The following is a 25,727-nucleotide window of genomic DNA, read 5'->3' on the forward strand; positions in this document are numbered from 1 at the left end:
CCAAATTCAGGCAGACCAGCGGGGTTTCGAGGGCCATGCTGAGACAGGTGTTGGCAGGCGAAATGGAGCAGGTGAATCTGGGCCCGAACACTTAGGCGGAGACATGCAAACAGGAAGATTCTCTGCTGGAATATGTTTATTTCTTATCTAGTCCCTTCCAAGCAGGCAATTTGCTCAAAATGGCTGTCACGTGGGCCTGGGCTAGTCTCGGTGTCCTGACGGCATCACGTTGCTAGCTGATGCACACCAAACCAAACTCACTCATACAGAAGATATAGGGGTTTTGCTTTTTCCCAGAAAAATAAAAGATAAAAAGCAGAGTGACTGGCCCAGGCAGTTAGTGGGGAGTCCCCGTTTTGTATCCTCTGCCTCCGTTTATTTCCTCTGAGGCAAGGGGCGGGGGGGGGGGGGCTCTGTGTGCTCTCGTGGAACCTGGTCGGGGTCAGTGCTGTGAGCTGACCTGATTCGGTGTGCTCAGCCGGGGGTGTTTTCTAGCCAGCTAGAGCTGCTGATGTTTCCGAGGCGGGTGAGGGTTGGCTCGTCCCAGGCCGCACTGCCGGGTTGCCATGAAGTCTCAGACCACATTCTGCCATCTGGACATTGGGATTTTTTTTTAGATGCAGGGGAGATATCCCCCTTTTTTATTACATTTTCTACTTTATTTTTTTATTTTTATTTTTTTATAGGAGTTCAATTTGCCAACATATAGCATAACACCCAGTGCTCATCCCATCAAGTGCCCACTCAGTGCCCGTCACCCAGTCACCCCAACCCCCCGCCCACCTCCCCTTCCACCACCCCTAGTTCGTTTCTCAGTTAGGAGTCTCTCATGTTCTGCCTCCCTCTCTGATATTTCCCACCCATTTTCTCTCCTTCCTCCTTTAATCCCTTTCACTATTTTTTATATTCCCCAAATGAATGAGACCATATGATGTTTGTCCTTCTCCGATTGACTTACTTCACTCAGCATAATATCCTCCAGTTCCATCCCTGTCAAAGCAAATGGTGGGTATTCATCCTTTCTAAAGGCTGAGTAACATTCCACTGTATACAGAGACCACAGGTTCTTTATCCCTTCATCTGTGGATGGACACCGAGGCTCCTTCCACAGTTTGGCTATTGTGGACATTGCTGCTAGAAACATCGGGGTGCAGGTGTCTCGGCGTTTCACTGCATCTTTATCTTTGGGGTCAATCTCCAGCAGTGCAATTGCTGGGTCGTACGGTACCTCTGTTTTTAACTCTTTGGGGAACGTCCACACAATTTCCAGAGTGGCTGCACCAGTTCACATTCCTACCAACAGTGCAAGAGGGTTCCCCTTTCTCCACGTCCTCTCCAACATTTGTTGTTTCCTGACTTGTTAATGTTCCCCATTCTCACTGGTGTGAGGTGGTATCTCATTGTGGTTTTGATTTGTATTTCCCTGATGGCCAGTGATGCGGAGCATTTTCTCACGTGCTTGTTGGCCGTGTGTATGTCTTCCTCTGTGAAATCTGGACATTGTTAATGCACAGAAAAAAAAAAAAACAAATGCACAGATACAAAGACTATTCACGTATCCTGTGCTGTGGGCTGGAAGAAACCCCAGGTCTTGGTCCTCTTAGGTGCTCTGGCCGACACCTTGCGTGAAAGAATCACTTCAGGAAATGCCAGGATTTCGGAGACCCCATTCTCTTACTTTTACTTCATGCCAACAGAATCCACTGTACAGGGTTTTCCCCACTTTGGCCTGATTGACATTTGCATGGATAATTCCTTTTTGCGAGGCTTTCCTCTGCGCTGCGGGGTGTTTAGTAGCATCCCTGCTCTGTACCCACTAGAGGTCAGTAGATTCCTCCCCAAGCTGTAACAGTTAAAAATGTTGCCAGTCATTGCTGCTAAATGTCTCTTCAGGGACAAAATAAATAGGCCCTGGGTGAGAACCACTGCCCCACAAGTTCATGGCTGGACACAGGAAGGGTTAGGAATGTATTCTCCGGCACAGGTTTCAGACCCTGTAGGACTCTTAAGCCCTGTCCATGCAAGGAAAGGAGTGTCTTGAAAAGCTTTGAGCCAGCCCACATCTTGAGTGAGTAAACTGGCATCAGCAAGCACCCATTTCTATTCATCAGGCAGTCAGCAGGCATGATTGTCACCATTTGTGACATTAACTAGTCTAATCAGCAAAGTGTCACGTATGAAGCAAGAATTAATGAGACGTGCTTATAGTGTGGACTTCCTGATTAGACACTGCCTGATTGTTTGTTCACTTTTTCTCTTTTTCTAAGATTTATTTATTTATTTTAGAGAAACCGAGTGAGCACTTGGCAGGGAGGGGATGCAGCGCGGTGAGAAGAGGGAGGAAGAGAGACCGTCGTAAGCAGACTTCACACTGTCGATCCCACAACCCTGAGATCATGACCTGAGCCAAAACCAAGAGATGCTTAACCAGCTTTGCCACCTTGGCGCCCCTGATCATGCGTTCTTTTTAAAACCTTTTATTTGGAAATCTTTTAACATACAGAAAAGTTGCAAAAATAGTAGAGGACTCCTATGTACTCTTTCCTCATATTTGTCAACTGTTAAAATTTTACCATTTGCCTTATTTTCCGTGTGTTTATACATATTTAGTATATATTTATATACATATACACACACACATATAGTATGTATATGAAACAGATTTCATTCCTTGAATGAGAAAGTATTTGCCAGGTTTCTCTATCATAAGATTTTAAGTTTTTTGTAGTTATAATAAATATTTTGTGGCAAACTACTTGGAGACTCTATAACCTATTCCTCATCAAATTTTACCCACTAGTTCTAGCAACTGTTGATAATTTTTGCCTGAATTGGTTATTTCTGTGATCGCTGACGAATGGCGATTTTCTCATTTCATTATTCCTCTTGTGTTTGTTAAGTGGCATTCAACAGAAAGGTCAAGCTCTGACTTTTCTATTTATTCATACTATATAAATATGCATCAGTATGGCCTCATGGAGTCCTATTTTATTCAATGAGTTATACTTCTGCTATTATTAGGTATTCAGATGTTCACATTTTTCCACATTTTACCATGGAGAGTGCCTTTTAGCCAGATCCTGTGTCCTTTTCACATGGCCCATCATTCTTTGGTCACTTCCTTAGTTCATTCTGGTACAGAATGTTCCAGGATCATCTTGGACCTTTACTGCCTGAGCCCTGCCCATCCCTTTCTCTAATGAGCCCTGGCCTCTTCTCCTGGACAGGAGCATTTAGAAACTGAAGTCTAACTGCTAGGTGTGCTCACTGCTACTGGGATGTCAGCATTCCTCAGCCCTCACAGTAGACAGAGCCAGGAAATACATGTGTGTACACGTGCACAAACACACACATGTGCACTTATATGTATTTCTACATCCACCCCAGCTCTATGTAGATTGAAAAACAATGACTTCATACTGATGTCCAATTCCAATCCAACTCCACAGGCTTCATGCTAGCCTTCCCGTTACCCGTATTTGTATCTCCTTTCTCTAATGGCAAAAAATCTAGTTCCTAATAGCCTCATCATTGTCACTTATTTTCTCCATCCCCCTGCATTAACTAATCTCGCTGCCACCAAAGCTGTCTCATGCACTGGTGCATGCCTGCTGGCCTGGGACCTGCCACTTGCATGGAGGCTGTGCAGGCCAAGCCTGGGCGTGTGTTCTTGGGATGCCAACACTACCTTAGCTGCATCCAGTTACATAATATCACAGCATATGTGCTGTAGTGCTTTAAAGCAAAATAGGGGCACCTGGGTGGCCCAGTCAGTTAAACATTGACTCTTGATTTTTGGCTCAGGTCATGATCTCAAGGTTGTGGGATGGAGCCCTGAGTCAGGTGCCTTGTTTGGTGGGAGTCTGTTTGGGATTCTCTCTTTCCCTTTCCCTCGGCCCCTCCCCCCACCCCTGCTTGTGCACACTTGCTGTTTCCAAAATAAATAAAAAATAGAAAAATTAAAATACTAGAACTTGTATGTATCGCATTACCTAAGTCTGTAAGTAAGCATTTGCCCAGTGGCTTATGGTCACTTTCTGTATAAGGTAGGTGGGAAGAGTAAAGGAGGCACAGAAACGGTGATAAAGGTCCTGATTAGAAATTCTGCTTCCATTCCTGGCATCACTGGTATTTGTTTGACCATGATTGGGGGTAGAGGCATGTGCAATAGTTCATTTAGACTTTCAGTGAGGACCTGCCATACACCAGACACTGCTGTGTTAAGTGCTGGGACACCAAGATGAAAGACCCAATACCCTGGAAGTCAGTCGGCACTTTCGTAACAGTGTGGTGCAGAGAGACAGTGCCAGGATGGACAGAAAGTGTGTACAGAAAGCTGTAGGAGTTCGGAAATTAGAGGGTGGGCAGAGAAGCTTCCCAGAGGTGGCGCTGACTTGCATCCTGATTCACGCCTCCCTCATTGACAAAGGAACTTGGGAGGGCTTGACAGCATAACCTAGACCATGTCTTGTCCCCTTGAGGTTGAAGGTGCATGGAGAGCAGATGGCAAAGGACTCAGTATTTGGGACACGTTTTCTCACACACCACTGAAGATTGGGAACGATGACAATGGAGATGTGGCCTGTGACAGTTATCACAAGATTGCTGAGGACGTGGTCGCCCTGCAGAACCTGGGTGTGTCCCACTACCGCTTCTCTGTCTCCTGGGCTCGTGTCCTCCCAGATGGAACCAACAAGTACGTCAATGAAGCAGGCCTCAACTACTATGTGCGGCTCATCGACGCTCTGCTGGCCGCCAATATCAAGCCCCAGGTGAAGTCGGGCCCCAGTCAGGCCTTGGTCAAGTCCAAATGGTGGGGGGTGGGGCCTGCTGGGCCAGGGAGCTCCATGTTACAAAAACAAAATGCTGTTTTCAGATTCAATTTTTGAGCTGTCAGTAAATTCACATGGTGCAGAATTTAAAAAGTGTGAGAGTCCACAGTGATGATTTTCCTTCCATCTCTGACCCCCAGCCAGCCAGTTCCCCTGCCTCAAGGCAGCCACATTTGCTGGGTTCCCATGTCCTTCTTTTGCATAGATTAGCCAGGAAATGTCTACATGTGTGCATGTTTGTTCCCTTCCTCCTCTTTTTTCATAATGGTGACATACATGCAATTTTAAAAGCCTATTTGCTTTTATTTAGCAGTATTGCTGACATATATTTCCATATCCATATCTCCTCATTGATTCTTTTTTCTTTTATTTTTTTTATTTTTTATTTTTTTATTTTTTATTTTTATTTATGATAGTCACACACACACAGAGAGAGAGGCAGAGACATAGGCAGAGGGAGAAGCAGGCTCCATGCACCGGGAGCCCGATGTGGGATTCGATCCTGGGTCTCCAGGATCACGCCCTGGGCCAAAGGCAGGCGCCAAACCGCTGCGCCACCCAGGGATCCCTCTTTTTTCTTTTAAAGTCATATGGAATTCTATTTGTACCCTTTCTTTCCCATTTATCAACTCTTCCCTGTGATGTTTCCAGTCTTTTGCCATTTTAACCACGAGTGCAATGAGTAATCACAGACATATGTAATTTCACATGGATTAAATAGCCTGTAGTCCTAGGAGCAGAATTACTGCAGCTAAGGGGTGTGTGTGTTTCAGCTAGTTATTATGCTCACTTGTGAGCTTACTTTGCTCTCACCAAAATTTTAAAATTTTACTTGGGAGCCTAAGAACACTTTTCCTCTTTACCTGGGCCATATGTGGTAAAGCACTGGAGGGCACGGTTCTGTGAAGCTCGGCGTTTCCTCTGCTCCGCTGGCTGCGATTACATAGTGCAGCCAGAATGTCATCTCCATGTTACTATTTTCCCCCCTAAATAAAGTGCTCTCTGGACTTCTTCCCTCATACTGATAACATTGCAGGAGCGAACGAGCCATGCAGCACTTCTTACCCTGAATGCGGAGAGAGAACATGGCCAGGTGGCTGCCTGCAGGACCCCACGGTCTCAGCGGACAATGAACTTCATCACACACAGTTCAGAACATCAGAGAGCACGTAGCTCAGGGCCAACAGTGGAACAGTCTTTGAGGGCATTTAGACGCTTGGAAAGGGAAAGCGTTGGGCACGGAAAGCTTCAGGGAGGTGTGGGTCTTGAATAGAGAGGAGAGGGGATCCCTGGGTGGCTCGGCGGTTTAGCGCCTGCCTTGGGCCCAGGGCCTGATCCTGGAGACCTGGGATCGAGTCCTGCATCGGGCTCTCTGCATGGAGCCTGCTTCTCCCTCTGCCTGTCTCTCTCTGTCTCTCATGAATAAATAAATAAAATCTTAAAAAAAAAAAAAAAAAAGAATAGAGAGGAGAGTCTGGATGGATACGTGGGCCGGGGAAGGGTCTGCCATATAAAGGGAGACTGCATCTGGGCTGAAGATGGTTAGTGGCCCAGTGGAGACCGGGCTTGGGGGTGTGTGAGGGCATCAAGAGGAGGGCCAGGAGGCAAGAAGGGCGACGTGGATATGGCCAGGGAGCCGCCTCCAGCAAGGTATTCCCGACTCCACAGGAAGAACCTCCAGATACATTGGATGACGTTTCCGGGGTGTCCCCCCTTTATAAGCAAAACACCTCCACTCCTCCTGGAGCCTCAGAGCCTCAGCGCTCAGCAGTCTACCCAGGCGGGTTCTGGAGCGCTGGCATTTCTAATTCCTGACGACCACCGAGGCAACACTGAAGAGCTGCCCGGTGTCGGCCACTTGTCAAGGGCTCTGCTACGTGACACAGGCCCCACAAGAATTCCATGACGTGCATGCAGGTCTTAGTGCCTGAGCCAGGGTCACACGGCTCGTAGGTGGCAGAGCTGGGATTCAAACCAGGCTTCTCAGACCCAGATGTGACTCCCACACGCCAGCACTGCTGTCCCCGCCACTCCCCCCCCACCCCCCCATTCCCCCGCCCCCGAACCTGGGAGCTGTTTTGCCTTTTCATTCTCTGCTTTGGTAGCATCTGTGCTGGTGCTTACAGCACCCGTGAGTTCCCGTGAAAGGGGACTGATGGAACTGCGGGTCTTGCTTTTTCCACAGGTGACCATTTACCACTGGGACCTGCCCCAGGCACTCCAGGATGTTGGGGGCTGGGAGAATGAGACCATTGTGCAGCGCTTTAAAGAGTATGCAGACGTGCTCTTCCAGAGGCTGGGGGACAAGGTGAAGTTCTGGATCACTCTGAATGAGCCCTTTGTCATCGCAACCCAGGGCTATGGCTACGGGACAGCAGCTCCAGGTAAGGGGCCCAGGCTCCACTTGTCAGCTCTTTGGAGCATGGCATCCTCATCCCACCAAGACTTGAAATCCAAGTGGCACTGGAAGAGGAGGCCAGGAAGGCTCCATGGCAGTGCCTCGGAATCCCTGCCGCTTATTCAAGGCTGCTGACAGGCAGCAGCGTGCCCCTTCTGACACCGCTTTTTCCTAAATGTGGATTTTACATCTTGGTATGTCCAAATGGCTTCATTTCTTTGTGCTTTTTTGGCCCGCCTCAGATGGGAAGCTCCCTGAGATCGGAGACCGGGACTAACCGAGGTAGGAAAGGATGAGCCATCAGACTGTATAGGTCCACAGTGTGTTTTCTGCAACTTCAAAATCCAAAAGTTTCCAAGAATGGATTTGGCTGACCTGAGCTCATCCTGACTTGAACCGATACGAGGCTGCTTATGGGCATTACCTCACTTAGTGTGGACATTTCTGCGGCAGGCACGTTCCGGTCCTTGATTACAGAGAGCTGTCCTGGGTGCTGTGATGTGTAACTATGTCACGTGCAATTTAGTACTTTTCTAACACACAAAACTCTTGTACTTCCAGACCACATGGACCCTAAAGGTTTTTTTTTTTTTTTTCTAAGGGTTTTGAATCAGGGATTGTGGACCTGTCCTTGTCCCTTTAGAACCATCCAATTCACCTTTTCTCTAGTTCTGAGCAGAAGAGTGAATCTGCGTTCACATGATTCCTTGGGATCCCATGTAAATGCTGGAAAGAGCCACAAATTGTTACATTTATCTCCCATTGGTCCTTGGCTGGTGCTTTGGCTCCCATTGGTCCTTGGCTGGTCCCATTCCTTCAACTTCCTTCAGTACGTGAGAGCTGACCTATCTCACCATGTTTGCTCTCAAGGAGTCTGTGTCAGCTGCTTCTACCAGCTGAATTCTCCAACCCTTACTTCCACTGTACGTCCCCCAGAAAGCGCCAGGATGTCAAACTCCCAAGGCACGTACTCTGCTGGGAAACCAGCCTGAGATGTAGGAGCCATTCTTTGAGAAGTTTACAGAAACCAACATTTACCGAGTATCTTCTCACCAGACACAGTGCTGCTAGGTGCTTCACATACACACATACACAGTCTCCTTGCCTTCTCACAACAACTTGTTTTTTTAAAGATTTTATTTATTTATTCATGAGAGACACACAGAGAGAGAGAGGCAGAGACACAGGCAGAGGGAGAAGCAGGCTCCATGCAGGGAGCCCCACGTGGGACTCGATCCCAGGTCCTGAGGATCACACCCTAGGCTGCAGGCGGCGCTAAACCGCTGCGCCACCGGGGCTGCCCTCACAACAACTTTCTTATTGCTCACTTTGCAAGGAGGAAACTGAAAGACTGAATTACCCCAAGTTAGCCAGCTAGAAACAAGTGAAGGATTTCAATTCCCTTTCAATTCCCTTCCTCCTAACACCAAAATCTACACTCTTTCTCTCAAACGTAGAAGCCGTCTGTGGGGAGAGAGTGATTTTCTTGATCGTGTTCATTCTTTGTTGACATCCATGTGTGCATTTCCAGGAATCTCCTTTAGGCCTGGCACTGCCCCCTATGTTGTTGGCCACAACCTAATAAAGGCTCACGCTGAGGCCTGGCACCTGTACAATGACGTGTACCGTGCCAGTCAAGGTGGCGTGATTTCCATCACCATCAGCAGTGACTGGGCTGAGCCCAGAGACCCCTCTAACCAGCAGGATGTGGAAGCAGCCAGGAGATACGTTCAGGTCTGTTTCTCCCCTGGGCTTTGTTAATACGCTTGCCTGTTTCTCCTTCCTGTCATGAGCTAATGGAAATGGAATTAGATTGCAAAACAAAGATTTAGGTTCAAGACCCTGTTTTGCTATTACCTGATTTTGTGAAAAATCACCTACACATTTTTATACATTAGTTTTCTCATCTATGAAGCAGAGACAACCTATCTATATCACAGGTTTGCTGTGATCCAAGTTCTTTGGGGTTGAGTTTTCTTTTAATTCTTAAAAATCATTTTATGTATAGCCCTGGCTGCATAAAATGCTGGCTTGGAGCTAACGAACAGGAATTCCATCTCTTCAGTCTCTGATTTGACTATAGTAGCTGATAGAGCTGGGCTGCAGTGTCCCACTTCACCCACCTGTAGGTGTCACCATCTAATTTTATTTATTCACCCTAAGAATTCCTTGAGTTGGGGGGCCTTTAGATTCTGTGAAACTCATTAGTGCCCATAATTTTCCAATTCTCTGAGTTTAACATCTTTACATGCATCTTTGGTCATGGAATTTTGCTCCTTGAAAGTAAGAGTCACGGGGCACCTGGGTGGCCCAGTTGCTTAAGCGTCCAGCTCTTGATTTCGGCTCAGGTCATGACCTCAAGGTCGTCAGATCAAGCTCTGCATGGGGCTCCATGCTCAGCACGGAGTTTGCTTAAGATTCTCCTTTTCCCTCTGTCCTTCCCCCCATTGGTGCTCACATTCTCTCTAAAATAAATAAATCTTTAATAAAAGGAAAAAAGTGGAGTCACTAGAAACCGGATGCCAACAAAATGGCCGATCCTTTCTTCAGTGTGAGGCCCTGACGTGAGGAGAGAAAAGCATGGCCGTTGTCAGGGTTCAGCATTTCCCTGGCTCTTGCTAGTGTCTCTGACAGGGTTAGAAAGCACCCTCTCTGGTGCTTCAGCATCTTTAGAAAAGAAAGCCAAGGGCCTCTCTCTCTTCACTGGCCCCCACTTTTAAAAGGCTCTGTGGAGGAGCTTGATGACAACGGCATTCTGAGGGGACAACATGGGTCTTAGTTTGCCAGACTTCACAGAACTTGGTAACAGTGATCAAATTAATGAAAGCAAATAAGAGCTTAATTTTCCCATTTGTCAGTCAACTGGGGAAGAAGTCTTAGAACAAAAATAATGCATCTCTCATTTTAGACTCACAGAACTGGTAAATTAGAGCAATAATTTTCCTGAAATCAAAACCCCAAACCTCAGGAAATGTTAGGCTCTAATCTCATTAGAATGAGTCAGTTGTTGAACTGTGAAACTGCGGCCCAGAGTCATGAGACACACATACCCTAAAACCAGCTACCACAGGAAGGAGCACTGTGCTACCTCAAGTGTGCAAAGCCTCTTTTGCCAGGGTGTGTGTGTTCCAAAGCCTCCTGAGAGGCTACCCTCAGCCCACATTTCAGGCATCAGCCAGCAGGGGAGGGGGGGATGGGGAGAGACTGAAAAAGCCTCAGGGGGATCCCTGGGTGGCGCAGCGGTTTAGCGCCTGCCTTTGGCCCAGGGCGCGATCCTGGAGACCCGGGATCGAGTCCCATGTCGGGCTCCCGGTGCATGGAGCCTGCTTCTCCCTCTGCCTGTGTCTCTGCCTCTCTCTCTAGCTCTCTCTCTGTGTGACTATCGCAAATAAATAAAAATTAAAAAAAAAAAAAAAGCCTCAGGACCCCAGCATCATAGCATCTGGGCGCCACATGTCCTCCCTAAAGGTAAGAATGGCCTAGACCCCATTCAAGAACATAGCTTGAAAAGTTCCCCAAAAGTTGGATTGACTGTGAATCCAGAGCCCATGAAGAATCACCCTTTGCCTTGAGCAGCCAGGAAAGCCTTCCAACTCAGCCCTCCCCAGAAAGTTCTGGTTGATCCCTAGGATGATGGGGAAGGATCTGCTTTGTGGTAAGAGGAAACCCACAGCCTAGAGGCTTCTGGTCTCTCCCAGTTTCTCGTGGGCCCCCAGCAAGGGCAGCCAGGCAGCACCTCTGGAGTCCGAGGCAGTCCTCAGTGCCTCCCTTTGATCTGCAGGGGTTGAGGATGCGGCCCTGCCCTTCCCAGACACAGCAGATGGGGCCTGTGGGCATTTAAGCCATGAGGAGATGGCGAGTTTAAGGGCTGGTGGGGGTGGGAGGAGCGGGTGGTTCTGAGGTCAGGGACTTTTGGGCGGGAAGCTGTGGCCTCCTGGAATGCCCCCTAGCTGATGCCATGGCTGTCATCCCCACCTGCAGTTTATGGGAGGCTGGTTTGCACATCCTATTTTCAAGAACGGCGATTACAACGAGGTGATGAAGACACGGATCCGTGACAGGAGCCTGGCTGCAGGCCTCACCAAGTCTCGGTAGGTCCTGGCGCCCACATGCTCAGCCAGGGAAAGGTCAGGGGGAGGTTTGGTCTGTGGAGGCTCCTGGTGGACGCTGTGGGGAGAGTGTGGCCGTTGGGGCTAGAGAGGCCTGCTTTAGGCCTGCTCTCTCTCAGCTGCCCTGCTTGCTGGGGACACTGAACGACTGTGCGTGTGAAGCTCTGAGCTGAGGACAGGGCCTTGCTAGGTGTTCCAAAGAGGTAGGTGGGACTTTATTACTCTGTAGAACAGCCAGGAAATCTGTCTCAAGGACACTGACTTCTTAGCAACTCAGTACCTCACACAAGGACAAGTTCCTCAAATCATCTTATTTACTCTGTCACTATCACCCTAGGTGTGAATGTGGGTAGTGGTGGGTCACTGCCAGGCATGTGCCGTTTTGTCATTTGGCCAGCAAGGGGGTGATGGTTGCACCCAAACAGTCCTACTTGTGGCCCACTCCTCTTCCTGTCAAGGGAGTAACAGCAACATGGACACCTAACATTTATCCACCTTCTGTTGGCACTCTTAGTCCTATTTAAAGAGGAATAAACTGAGGCACAAAGAATATGGCAAGATTACCCAGCTGTTGAAGTGACTGAGTTGGGATCTGAAACCTGGACTTGACTCCAGGGCCCATACTCGGTTCAAGAGTCCTCCAGCTGGGATTAGAGGCGTGTGTAGGAGACAGAGCGACCTGGCCTTACGGGAATAAACCCTGAAGCTCCAAAGGAACTCATGCCACCACGAACAGGGAAGATAAAAGGAATTCTAAAGGCATGGATTCCTGACATCACCGTGAGGCTTCCCCTCACGGAGCCCAGGGGCGCAGGCTCAGTAACCCAGTCCCCGACCCTATAGTGCACCTCTGCCCCGGCTGGGGGAAGTCGTGCTGCGCAGGCCGTGCCATAAGGTCTGACTGCCAACTCTGGTCTCCAGCAGGCAAGTCCGCACACTAGTCCACCAACACAACTCGCCTGAGCACCTGCTGCGTGCCCGGGTCAGGGCCAGGCCCTGTACGGTCCACGTAAGGAGGGGCTTCCAAATCTGGCTCCTCAAGCCACCAGCACGCCAGCGGGGAAGAGAGGAACTTTACCGCTTTGGGGGTCTCTTCCCTGATTTCTTCATGTAGAGAAACTCAGGAGATGAGGTCAGAGTGGGCGGAGTAGAGACAGGAGACCTCACGGACAAGGTGGGACAGCGGTTAAGCTGGGCCAGGACAGTGAACGGAGCGTGGGAGAGCAGAGGGCGCTCCATCCGAGGGGAAGGGGGCGCACGCTGGCCTGGTAGGAATGAGTGGGGTACCTGCCACTAAGAGCTGGGGGGCTGGCCCAGTGATAGTGGGTGGGCAAGGCCACAGGGGCTCAGCCTTGATGTCACAGGCCATAAAGAGCTACTGCTGGCTCCTGGGTAGGACAGTGAGGGCGTGAGGGGTTTGGGCTTTAGTTTGCTCCCAGCATTTCAGAAGCCCCAGTGGGGGAAGGTTAATTATGCAGAAATCTGAGTCAAGATGAGAATGTCCGGTGTCTAAGCAGGATCATCCTCAGGCAACCCTAAACTAACAGCCCCCGGGTTCCTGTCAGGACACATACATAATCAGATTTGGCTGTGGAACCTGTAGGTGCTGCACCTAAGTGCATGTCTGTCACATTCCGTAAAAAAAGCCTCACTTAGACTACGTGTGGAAAGTTCTCCATCAGACGTTTTAAAAAAAAAAAAAAGTGTAGTAAAATCATGTGAGCATAAACATCCAAATCCTGTAAAACTGACTTATTAACATCAATAAGTTTTTAAATGTAGTTCCCCTAATAAGGATGGGCTTTGGAGAAAAGAGGCATGCCTAAACCACAACAAAAACGGAGTAACTTAGGAAGGGCAGATTATGGAAATACAAACTATAAGATATTATAACCTTGTGAACATGGAGGGTTAATCTCAAGGGATGTATCTCCGAGATGTTATTTTCAAAATCAGAAGCTGCGTGTTAATTTTTGAAGTAAATGTGTCTGTGTACAGTGTGTACATGGGGTCCCTGTGTGTAGCCCTGAAGGTAAGGTTTATAAAACAGTCACTTATATTTCCACTTGGCCAACAGGAAGAGGGGACCCTGCCTCAACACAGGAAAGTGAGTCTTATGGTCTGGTGGGAGGAGCCTCGGGTGCTCTCAGCAATAGCTAGAGGGACTCTCATTGCTTCTGGACAGCTGCCCCCCTCGTCACCACCAGGCCTGTGGGTTAGAATGCTCCCCCACCCCTGCCCCAAAGCATGATGCTCAAGCCTCGCACTCTAAATGGCTCCTTCCATCCAGGCTCCCGGAGTTCACGGAGAGTGAGAAGAGGAGGATCAATGGCACCTATGACTTTTTTGGATTCAATCACTACACCACCATCCTGGCCTACAACCTTGACTATGCCTCATGGATCTCCTCCTTTGATGCAGACAGGTAAGCTGGCAAACAGGGCACCTGGAATAATCCCTGGAGAAGACCGCAAGGTGCCCCTTTGCCAGCTCTTACTGCACAGCCTCAGAAAGCTGCCTCCCGATGCCGTACATCCTGAGGTCTGAAGAGAAGTCCCCTCCCCAGATACCTAATCACCTAAGCAAACCTTTGAGAGTCTGCTAGTCACACCAGCTAGGGTTTCCAGGGTACTTCCCACCGAGACAGACATGCTTGGAGTTTTTGTCAAACATCTTCAAGTCTTTTTCTTCCCTTGGTTTTCTTCTTTTGTCACATTTGTTTCACTTATCAGATATATTTCAGTCAAAATAAAAGTAAACAGTTGGGGTTTTATTCCCTTTCAGGGTAAAGGCCAAACTACTATTTTTGCATTACACAAATACACTCATGATGGAAACATCAGAAAGCAAGAATAGAAAACCCTTGCGTGGGTGTCATCCCAGAGGTGTATGCCTGTGTAGGGGTATACTACCTCTCTTTCTCTTCATAAATATAACATGTAAATATATATATTATATAAATAATACATACTTTATGTAGTATATATTTATACATAAAAATATATTACCAAAACCCAAGATTATATATATATATTCTATCTTGTTTCTTTCTTTCTTTTTTTAAGATTTTATTTATTCATGAGAGACAGAGAGGCAGAGACACAGGCAGAGGGAGAAGCAGGCTCCATGCAGCGAGCCCGATTCAGGACTCGATCCCGGGTCTCCAGGATCATACCCTGGACCGAAGGCAGATGCTAAACAGCTGAGCCACCCAGGGATCCCCCTGTCCAGGTTCTTTTAAAACAAACACCTACACCACCACCGCATTCTGCAACCCCCAAAGTCGGACTTGCTGAGGGGGGCGGAGAACACTCTCCTGCTGGTCGTCCAAAAACCCACTGGGGTCTCACTGCCTCCTGATTCCTTGCACTGTCTCCCAGTAACCTGTGTTTAAACTTAAAATGTTCTGTCCAGTTCAGCTGAGCAAGATAAATTACTGATAAGACTTTTTTTTCCTGAAGGATTTGGACATTAAGATCTAAGTAACTGATCCTTATTTGAAATGTATGATTCTGCAGAGAAAGACAAATACCATATGATCTCACTCATATATGGAATTTAAGAAGGAAAACGGATGAACATATGCGAAGGGGAGAAAAAGAAAGGAGAGGGGGCAGCCCGGGTGGCTCAGTGGCTTAGCGCCACCTTTGGCCCAGGGCATGATCCTGGAGTCCCGGGATCGAGTCCCACATGGGCTCCTGCATGGAGCCTGGTTCTCTCTCTGCCTGTGTCTTATGAATAAATAAAATCTTAAAAAAAGAGAGAGAGAAGGAAATAAAACACAGGAGACTCTTAGAGAACTGAGGTGTGACCGAGGGAGGGGGGGGGGATGAGCTAGATGGGTGATGGGGTAATAAGGGGGGCACTCGTTGTGATAAGCACTGGGTGCTGTATGTAAGTGAAAAATCACTGAATTCTCCAGAAACCAATACTGCACTGTAGGTTAACTAAAAAAAAATTAAATTCTTTTTTAAAAAAAGTGCTTCTGGAGATGTTCCAAGTTTCTGTGCTTCCCCCAGCAGGTACTTACTTGGCACAACCTGTTGCCCTGTCCTGGTCCATCACTGGAGAGATGCAAGGTCTTGGGCACTTGAAGCAGGTCACAGCCTACATGTTATGCTCCCTGTCATCACACAGATGACCCTGGCATGTGGGTTTGCTTGCTGAGCTTAAATGTAGGAAATGGTGCCGTGTGGCCACACCTGTGGTGGTGACTAGATGTAGCTGGCTCTGAGAAGCCCTCAGCTCTCCTGGCACAGCACTCCTATCCCACTGGAGACTGTGATCAGGGAATCCCAGAGCGCTTCACACTTACTGTCCCACGGTGCAGTCTGTGAACAGCCTACAGAGGGTTCAGTCCATGTGTGCCCAAGACCATGCCTCTGTAGAGGTGCGGGGCGCTCATGTGGCCTGTCCTGGCTACTCCAGCATTGAGCAGCAGGACTAGAATCAAAAAGGGAGAACATGAGACAATCTGACTCTTCTGTGGTTAGTTATGAATGTCAAGTCTAGACTAAACCTAAAGCTTTTCCTAGTGTAAATCCTGCTTTGTGTTTTGTGCAGAGGGGACTCAGGATTTTCAAATTGAGACTAATCTCTCATGTTTGAACCGGTAGGGGAGTTGCCTCCATCACAGATCGCTCTTGGCCAGACTCTGGTTCCTTCTGGCTGAAGATAACACCTTTTGGCTTCAGGAAGATACTGAACTGGTTGAAGGAGGAGTACAACAACCCCCCAATTTATGTAACAGAGAATGGAGTGTCCCAACGGGGAGAAAGAGACCTCAATGACACCCTAAGGATCTACTACCTCCGCAGTTACATCAACGAAGCCCTGAAAGGTAGGACAGGCCCATTCCTTCCTCCGTGTGCACCTTTCACTACCGGAAACACCTAACATCCCTGGTTAGGGGAGTACCGCATTACAGGAGACCCTGTCAGAAAGAAAGAGGCAGCTTCTCACTCCCGTTGGGTTTAAGTTTTTCACTGAGGCTGTACTGAGTCTTTTCCCTCCTAGTTTAAGCTCAGCAAGCAAACCCAGTTGCCAGAGTCATCTGCTCTGTGGGATCATCCCTGATGTCCAATGTCCCTGAACAGCAGCAGCCTGCTGAGGGCAGGGGCTGGGAGGAGGAGTAGGCTGTGGGGGCTGTCTGTAGCGTCTTTTGTTCCTAAGCGAAAGTTTGAGACCCTCAACAGAACTCCCTGGGAGTAGGACAAGGGACTGTAAGTAAAGCTGAGTGACCGAGTGAGCACTGCAGCAGCGGGAAGAAACAAAGTCCTATTCCAGGGCACCTGGGTGGCTCAGTTGGTGAAGCATCTGCATTTGGCTCCGGCCATGATCCCAGGGTCCTGGGATTGAGCTCCACATTGGGCTTCTTGCTCGGTTGTGAGCCTGCTTCTCCCTTTCCCTCTGCCTACCTCTCCCCCTGCTCATACTTGCTGTCAAATAAATAAAATCTTAAAAAAAAAAAGTTCTATTCCAGTGAAAATCTTTTCTAAAGGCCACTTCTTTTCTTTATGAAGGAGCATTAACTCTCTAAGGCTCTCCCAACTGGCATCCCAATATGTGGAGACAGGATTGCAGATGACTCAGTAGGATTAATGTAGTCTACCCATGTTCCTGATTCCCATTCAGGGCTGAGCCTTTCTAGAAAAATGCTGATGGCTCTAAATCCATCCACAGAGGACCCCTCCCCTGCAAGCCAGGACTGTGGAAGAGCTGTGGGCAGGTGTGGCTTCTGTAGGTCAGCAGAATGGGGTCTTATAAAACAAAGAAAGCTAATGCTGTGGCCTCTGCATTTGAGCAGCTGTGCAGGATAAAGTGGACCTTCGAGGATACACGGTTTGGACTCTGATGGACAATTTTGAGTGGGCCACAGGCTTTGCAGAGAAGTTCGGTCTGCATTTCGTGAACTACACAGACCCTTCTCTGCCTCGGATCCCAAAAGCGTCAGCCAAGGTCTACGCCTCTATAGTCCGGTGCAATGGCTTCCCTGACCCTGCTGCAGGGTCACACCCTTGTCTCCAGCCAGAAGGTGAGACATGGCTCTGGGAGGGACTAAAGCCAGAGGGTTGGAGGGGCCTTTTCAGTCTATTTTCTTCTAGTTTATTCCCTACTGCCTGCCTTTCCAGTATTTATTTTCTTTCTCTTTCCTTCCTTCCTTCAACCAATATTTATTTTCTTTGAATGCTCCAAATATTCTTAGGATTAGAACAATGGAACTGAGGATAAATGTTACATCTAGAAACCAGGCCCTTGTCTGGTCTTGTCCCAGCCCTACCGTTAACTGTGTGATCCTAGGCAAGAAACTAGGCACATGCTTCCAGGCTGATGTGAGGATCTAATACAATCACTGCAAACCTAGTGCTTGGTACGATGGAAGGAGCCCAATATTTGAATGATTGACAAAGCATAAATAAATTACTATAGAAAAGAGATAGTTACCCACTTTAATTGTTGACAGATTTTTTTTTTTTTTAAACAATACAACTACTTCATTCAGAGGTTCAGTAACTCAGTGAAAGGGATGCATCTGGTCATCACCTCAGTGCGCTCACCCTGGATACCTGTGTGACTCCTCTATTCCAAGGACCTAGCTTGGGTGTAATACAGGTTACCGCTGATCTGCTACCTACCTCTGTACGAGTGTATAAACTGCCCTTTGTCTTCCTCTCCCAGATGCTGAAGCTACTGCCAGTCCCATGCGAGAGGAGGAAGTTCAGTTCCTGGGGTTAACACTAGGTGCGACAGAAGCCCAGACAGCTTTGTACGTACTCTTTTCTCTTGCAATTCTTGGTGTCTGTTGTGTGACATTTCTGTCATACAAGTACTGTAAGCACTCCAAGCAAGGGAAAACACAAGCAGGCCAACAGGAACTGAGCACAATTTCTGCATTCTGACCTGCAAGTTGCCACTTGCTTCAGTTCAGCAAACAAGCGTAGTTTGCCCGTATGCCTGTACTGTGCACAGAACTCCTTGGATCTCTTCTTCTGCCATTACCAGACTTCATAAAGGCCTTCTGCACTGTTAGGGACCACTTTAACTTTGAAGGCTCTCAAGTCCCTAATTAAAATGGAAATATCTGCATCTTGTCCCAGTATCAGGAATTCACTGGCTTTTGTGGAAACATACAAGTACTGAGCTTATCTGGTGGTTCTGTGAGACACTTAATTGGGCTGTTTTAAGGTTCAGAGACTTCAAAGGTGGAAATATGAGTAAAAACCATAGCAATTCTTTTTTATAAGAAATCAACTCCACTGTTTGCCTTCTTCCTCTCTCAATCTGTGGTAATTCTGAACCTCGTGTAAATCCCTATCCCATCTTCCTGTGTCTTTGCAAATATTCTCCTTAGGATGCCCCTTTTTCTGAAAACGCCTTCAAGTCTCAGCTCAAATAATATACCTTTCTCTCCACATAGCTGCCCCTGATTTCCCCAAACATGCCTTCCACTACTTTGCTTATAAATATCCTCTATTACAGCTTGTCCATACTTCTAGTGGAAGTGTATATTTCCCTACTCTTTCTTGAGGATAAAGGACCATGTCTCACCGTCTCTAGCAAGCACATTTTGGAGACAGGGCATAGAAAGCACACCTGTTCCTGTTGTGTGTTTTAGTCACAAAACACACCCAGAGTAGTGCTGGGAACACAGAAAGATGATGTGGTCTTTGTCAATTCCCCTCAATGTGCTAATAATAAGACATCTAGGATACTGGAGAGAATGGATATTTGGGAGAATTTAAAAATAAAGGGTAGTTTTCAACTAAATTTAAAAGAGTAATCATGGCTTGATTGGTGAAATATGCAACTCTTGATCTTGGGATCCTAAATTCAAGCCCCACAGGTGGCGTGGAGTTTACTTAAAATTAAATAAATGACTGATTATGCTTGAAACTGTGTTTCCTGCAAGCATTCCTTACCTGAGTTTGTTTTATCTGTAGAAAATTCCTATCAAATGTTTCACTGGTGGGGGGGCAAGGGGCAACCTGACAATTTGTGGTATAGAAACATTTTTCTCCATCGATGGACTGGAAAAGTTTGTCAGATGGGAGTAAGGGTGGTTCTAAAACTGATATGAAAGACATTTCTTAGGCATTAAGACCCAGTATTGTGTAATTACATCTAAACCTCAAAATTCAATGTAACTTATTTGAGGAGGAGGGGGCATAAAGTTTCACATTAAATAAACTTGTGGGAAGAAGAATAATCTGGGCAAAAGAATATTAAAACATTATGGAGCCAGTTATTAAAAAATAGGTTGGTAGCACAGAAAAGATCAACAAAACAAAAGCACATACACATAAACTACATATGCGCATGAAGCATAGAACAAAGGTGGCATGCCAAATTAGGACAGAGGGAGTAGACCACAAATGGTGATGCATCAAGAGGTTAGTTAGCTCCTCAGGATGTTAGCCACTGGAAAGGGAGCCAGATTTAAATGTAAAAAAATTAAACCACGAGAAGGCTAGGAGAGAGATGGGTGAATTTTTTAAAATTAATTTTCAAAGTAAGAAAGTTATTTATAAGCAAGACTTAGGACCCAGAGGCCATAAAGAAAAACACCAATAAATGTGATCACACAAATACTGTGGCAGAAAATTACCATCAACATCAAAAGATAAATAGGGAGAAAATATTTATAGCATATTCTAGACAAAGGGCTAATTTTCTTTATATACATCAAATTCTTATAAATCAATAAAGATGAAAAACCAGCAAATACAGTCAGCTCTCAAAATAAATGGAAATGATCAGTAATATTAAAAGATGCTCAACTTTCATTTGTGATCAATACAATGCATATCAAATGCATACAATTTTTCATCTACCACTGACAAAGATGAAAAAGTGTATGTGGGGAAATGGACATTCTTAGATAGTGTTGGTGGGAGCAGCACTCCAGCAGCTTCATTTATGATCCAAACTGCAAACACTCTATGGCTCAGTTATACAAACATATCCTATTGGTATATTTTCACAGCTAAGACAATGCTGTCCCAAAGATGTTCAGTATAGCAGTATTTCTAATAGAAAAACAAAAACAAGCCAAAAATCTCCTGTAATAACCCATGGATGCCACCAAAGAACGAGTAAGTTGAGGTACATTTATCAAATAAAATGTTACACAGCCATTAATAAGAATGAGGTAGCTATGTGTTGATAGGGAAAGTTCTTTAAGACTGTGTAAGTAAAAAAAAGGATGATCGTTATTTAAAAAATAAAGATCACATATTTGCTTATATATGCATAACATTTTTCTGAAGATTACAAAAGAAACTGTTAATAGAAGTTACCTCTGGGGAACAGAACTAGAGTAAGATGCAAAGAAAGAGACTTCATTTTCATTTTACAGCCCTCTATATTGTTTTGAATTTTTTACCTAAGTATACTTTTTAAAATATAAAATTGAGGGATCCTCTTACTCAAAGATTGTGAATTATTCTTTTATGTACATTTCTCTGAAATCTATATTAAATTTTTTCAAGCAAATGGACTTGAGGTATTCCAAGTTTCTGCAAGTATATTTCTAAAAGTTGTTAGGTTTCAAAACCCATTTGAAAGGTTGTTTGTTTTGTTTTTTTAAGTCACGTATTGCTGTATTTTTTAAGATTACAAACCTTTACTTAAATGGGATGCTTGCTGGAAATATTTCTTTTCCAAACTTTTTAGAGTATGCAAGTAATATGATCACCACAGAAAATCACAAAAACTTATTAGGGTGCAAAAAGAACTAAGACCACTATTAAATGTTTGGTTGTTTTCTTTACATTATGTTAGTACAGATACTATCTATATATAAAATGTATTTACAAAGCTGAGATCATATTGTACCTACAACTTTGTATTCTGCTTTTTCTTCCAACACATAACAGATAGTCAATGAATATATATATTAACCTGAACTGATAAATTAGTACTGTACCATTTCTCCTCATCAAAAGCTAATTACTTCTGCAGAAGGCATTTAGTTGATGTAAGACTTAATGAGTACGTTTGTACCTAAACCTTGTCTGCATTTATAATCATTCCTTAGAAAAAAGGATCAAGGAGTTTACAACATTTAAGGTTGCTGATGTTTTCTGGAGTATACCAGTCTTCACTCTTACCAACATTACAGCCCAGCTGTTTCCTTGCCAACACTATTAACATTTTAAAAAATCATTATTTCATAGGTGAAAAAACACCAAGTTTGTTCTGAGAAAATTTCTTCCTCCCATTACAAAATTGAGTCATCTGTATGTTCACTCGAAAGCACTATTTTTCAATCTAAAAATGGAAGGTTAAATAAAAGAGGAACTGTCAAGCTTAACTCTCTTTTTCAAACATTATGAGTTAGTAGTCTCCATTACCAAAAACAAAGGGACGAAGTATCATATAAATCAGGTTAAGAATCTCTTTATAATTCTTAAGAATAACCAAATGAGCCTATCTTTATTCCATTATTTCTTGTGCTACCTAAATGTAAGCTTGGTCTTCAAAATATGATTGTCCAGAGCAAAACTTCAGGATGAAGGTGAGAGAGAACTAGTTGTAACTCAAAAGCTGTTTTGTATCTGAGGAGAACGGACTATACATAACATTACACAAAGTGATGCCTCACTGACTTAGGACAAACAGTAACATAGCATCAATGTATGTCAGAAAACTTCCTTCAGTGACATTTAAAGTAGGGTGGTGACAGCTATTTTCCTGAGATAGCTCCAGGGCAATACTGCGGGGGGGGGGGGGGGGGGACACAAACACATGACCTCAACAGAACCCTGTGCAACAAAGAGATGCTAGTATAACAAAATTTAAAGGAAAACTAAGATCATTTCGATTTTTGGAAAAGATTTTTTATTCAGTGTTTAAGATTAAAAACTACAAGATTTTGCTTGCAGATGATGAGCAAAAAGAGAAAAGTTAAACATAAATTATCATCTGGTTGGCTAGTTAAAAAAGCTCTGACTCAGAGTCAAATTACTCAGTGACATACCAGTTACTTTCTATGGACTTAAGAGACCTGGAGCAAAATAGCTCTAAACAGAACGTGTCATCTGAGCGCTTAGGGCTAACGGGTATATGAGATACTGAGTAAGAAAGCTGATAAAGGGGGGCTGTGACAGACCTTTTGATTCTTTTAGGCTTCTAGCAGTTGGTTACCATATATGCAAGGACCTAGGGGCCAGTTATTTCATCTCTTGAGTTGTCTGAGGAGTTAAACAACTTTAACCCACTCACTAAGCAGAAATAAAGAGACTTTATAGACCAGCTGGAAAACAAAAAAGCAGTCCCACTTCTCCAGTAGAATTTTAGTTGCATTAAATCATAAGGGAAACAATGATTATTGCACATACTGTACTGTCACACTACATCTGTTGAGTAGAATTTCCATTCCAGGTGTTGTTTTCATCTTCACCGTCATCTTGAGTCCTCAGTCTGTAGATCTTCCCCTCCTTCTTAAAGTCTTCCCCCCGTTTCTCCAGCACTCTTTTCCTGACTGGGTCCCTGATATAAGAAGAGGGAGAAAAGAAAAGGCGACAGAAAGTGAAAACAGCAGCAATCAAAGCTGTTTCTTCTACAATTCTGTCAGGACAGGCAGCTAGACTTTAAGGAAAGTCCATGGGTGATAATCGTTATCTCCTAACACGGCACAAGTCCATACAGGTTTTTGGCAGTTTAACTTCAATTGTTCTCTAAGTCAAATGAGCCCAGTCACTGCTGCATTTCCATGTATCTTTTGATGACTCTCTAAGCTTCAGGAGAGTGGGGCCATCTGCTAATGAATCTTTCATTTCATACACAAACTTGATATATCTACTAAAATGTGTAGAACTTACATAGCACCTTAGAGCTTATCCAAGCTCCAATCATAGCCTAATTTACAGAAATTATCAATGATCAATTTTTAATCCTTTTATAATCTTTAAGAAGGACTGATTTTTATAAACAATATTAAGAACAGGCTTTCAGCATCTGAAAACTGAAAGGAAAACAGGGGTGAAGTTTAAGCTGTTTTAATACATTCTCCAAGGGTTGGCGGGGTATGGGGGTGTGGGGAGGATCAACAGTGGAACACAAAGCTTTGCCCTCAAGATAAACATTCATTCATCCTTTACACCAACCTAAGATCTCTGCCCTTACTTGAAAGAAGTTTTAAAAGCTCACACAGCGGGGCACCGGGTGGGCTGAGAGTAGAGCTGGCGACTCTTGCTCTCAGGGTTGTGAGTTCAAGCCCCACATTTGGGATAGTAGAAAGAAAGAAAAGAAAGAAAAGAAAGAAAAGAAAGAAAGAAAAGAAAAGAAAAGAAAAGAAAAGAAAAGAAAAGAAAAGAAAAGAAAAGAAAAGAAAGAAAAGAAAAAAGAAAGAAGGAAAGGAGAAAGGAGAAAGGAAAGGAGAAAGGAGAAAGGAAAGAAGGAAGGAAGGAAGAAATCCCACACAGGAAGCTATGCTAAGTAACAGCAATTCAGAATTAAATGCTTCCATCCATTGCCCAGTAAGAATTCTAAAATTCACCACTAACAAGACCTAGTTTGAATGCCATTCCCAGTCCAGAGAAGAATTTCCCTGTATCCCCACTTGAGTAATGTACTAAGGACAGTTATAAAAGAACCAAGATAAAGGCTAAATCAGCCCAATCACAATATTCACATAAGTCTTCATTCAGAGTCAACAGGACATAGGACTACGGACTCTCCTTACTGATGGCAGACAAAGGCCAAGGATTTTCATTACTCATACACAGGATTGGTGTTATTTGCTATAATGCCCATTAATGGCTTAACAGTGTTCAACAGCAAGAGGTATATAATAAATCATGTTAATTATTAGAAAAAGCTATGATCCCCACCTTCCAGGAAAATACTTTCCAGTAGCCTGTTTGAAATATGCAGAATCTTAACAGAGGTATGAGCTAAAGTCACTGGTGTTGTTTAAAATTATCATTCTAACCTTCGCCATCTGCAATAAAAGAGAGGCCTCTTGATTAAGGGACAAGTCTAAAATAAAACTCTGAAGAAAGCACCATTTTCAAGTGAATATCCAGTTTCCTCAGTTTAGTCCTTCTCTGAATGACCCACAGAAGACAGGAAGCAGATCAAAGAACCACCAGGGGTTAAAATTATCTAAAGCACAATGACACCCAAAAACATGTATGCAAGATGATTGTGAGAAATTAATTAAATGAAATGAAATAGCTTATTGGACAAAACATGGTTAGCAAGAAAGATACTACTATTTAGACCTGGAAAAATAAATCTGCCTTTATAGTCATAGTATAAGGAGAAATCAACAAATGAAATAATAAAACCAGCAGAGGTAAAGTTGGTTTCTGTGAAGTAGGTTTTAGAAAGATGGCTGAGAGGGATGCCTGGGTGGTTCAGTGGTTGAGTGTCTGCCTTCAGGTCAGGGTGTGATCCTGGGATCCAGGATCAAGTCCTACATTGGGCTCCTTGCAGGGAGCCTGCTTCTCCCTCTATGTCTCTGCCTCTGTGTCTCTCATGAATATATAAATAAAATCTTTTTTTAAAAAAAAGTGGCTGAGAAAACTGAGGTAGTGATCTTCTCAGGAAAGATAAAAAAGTAAAACTTCAGAATCAGAACATTTAAGTTTTTTCCCTTATATAGAAAGATGGCAAAGTACTTATAACAAAAATACTCATTTTGAATAAGGTATTGGGCATTACTAACACATCCTGCAGATGGGGAAAACACAAACATACCTTTTTTCTGAGTTGCTAGATGATGCAAGGTTTGAGGACTCTGCTGCTGCTGCTCTCACAGAGGTCTGTGCAGGAGGGTTACTAAATAGGAAGTTGCTAATCAATCTCCAGATGGCAAGGAATGGGTAAAGGACTGTGCCCAATAATGTCCAAAAGTCTCCACTGGAAGAATGTACCATGGATGTAGTTGGTCTTCCTGCCTAAAAATTAAGAAATAAATCACAACAACGGCTACATGAGCCCAATCACATCACCACACTCCAGTTCTAGATGAATCTTTTATCTGTGAAACAAAGTCCTACCAACTTTAGTTTACTGAAGGAAGGTAAAATGACCATCTTCTGCTGTTTTTTTTGGGTGTATATTTTACATAAACTTCTGGGAACTCCAGGAGCGTTTTTTTAAAGGAGTAAGCAGGGCAGCCCGGGTGGCGCAGTGGTTTGGCGCCGCCTGGGGTGTGATCCTGGGGTCCCGGGATCGGGTCCCACGTCGGGCTCCCTGCATGGAGCCTGCTTCTCCCTCTGCCTGTGTCTCTGCCTCTCTCTCTATGAATAAATAAATAAAATCTTTAAAAAAATAAAATAAAGGAGTAAGCAAAACACTAAAACTAGAAAGTAGATCTTGGTGAAATGAACCAATTATTTTTAAAAGAACTGAACTCTTAATGAAATTTAACTTCAGTAA

General features: G+C 44.9%; 2 protein-coding genes across 2 annotated transcripts in view; one reads left to right on the plus strand and one right to left on the minus strand.

Annotated features, from left to right (window-relative positions):
* The window catches only part of LCT (lactase), a 50,174-nt gene extending 30,292 nt beyond the window's left edge, over positions 1–19,882 (plus strand). Inside the window, exons 10-17 of the mRNA XM_055316100.1 lie at positions 4,482–4,772; positions 7,018–7,216; positions 8,762–8,964; positions 11,212–11,321; positions 13,630–13,764; positions 15,956–16,179; positions 17,146–17,373; positions 18,018–19,882. Coding sequence (XP_055172075.1) covers positions 4,482–4,772; positions 7,018–7,216; positions 8,762–8,964; positions 11,212–11,321; positions 13,630–13,764; positions 15,956–16,179; positions 17,146–17,373; positions 18,018–18,238 — 1,611 coding nt within the window. The 3' untranslated portion in view covers positions 18,239–19,882. The remainder of the gene's footprint in view (positions 1–4,481; positions 4,773–7,017; positions 7,217–8,761; positions 8,965–11,211; positions 11,322–13,629; positions 13,765–15,955; positions 16,180–17,145; positions 17,374–18,017) is intronic.
* A 2,273-nt stretch (positions 19,883–22,155) lies between these two features.
* Positions 22,156–25,727, minus strand: part of UBXN4 (UBX domain protein 4) — a 47,552-nt gene continuing 43,980 nt past the window's right edge. The window contains exons 12-13 of the mRNA XM_055316101.1: positions 25,044–25,243; positions 22,156–22,829 (exon numbers count right to left, since the gene is read on the minus strand). Coding sequence (XP_055172076.1) covers positions 22,691–22,829; positions 25,044–25,243 — 339 coding nt within the window. The 3' untranslated portion in view covers positions 22,156–22,690. The remainder of the gene's footprint in view (positions 22,830–25,043; positions 25,244–25,727) is intronic.

This window comes from Nyctereutes procyonoides, unplaced genomic scaffold, assembly GCF_905146905.1.
Source record: "Nyctereutes procyonoides isolate TBG_1078 unplaced genomic scaffold, NYPRO_anot_genome, whole genome shotgun sequence".
NCBI classification, from domain to species: domain Eukaryota; kingdom Metazoa; phylum Chordata; class Mammalia; order Carnivora; family Canidae; genus Nyctereutes; species Nyctereutes procyonoides.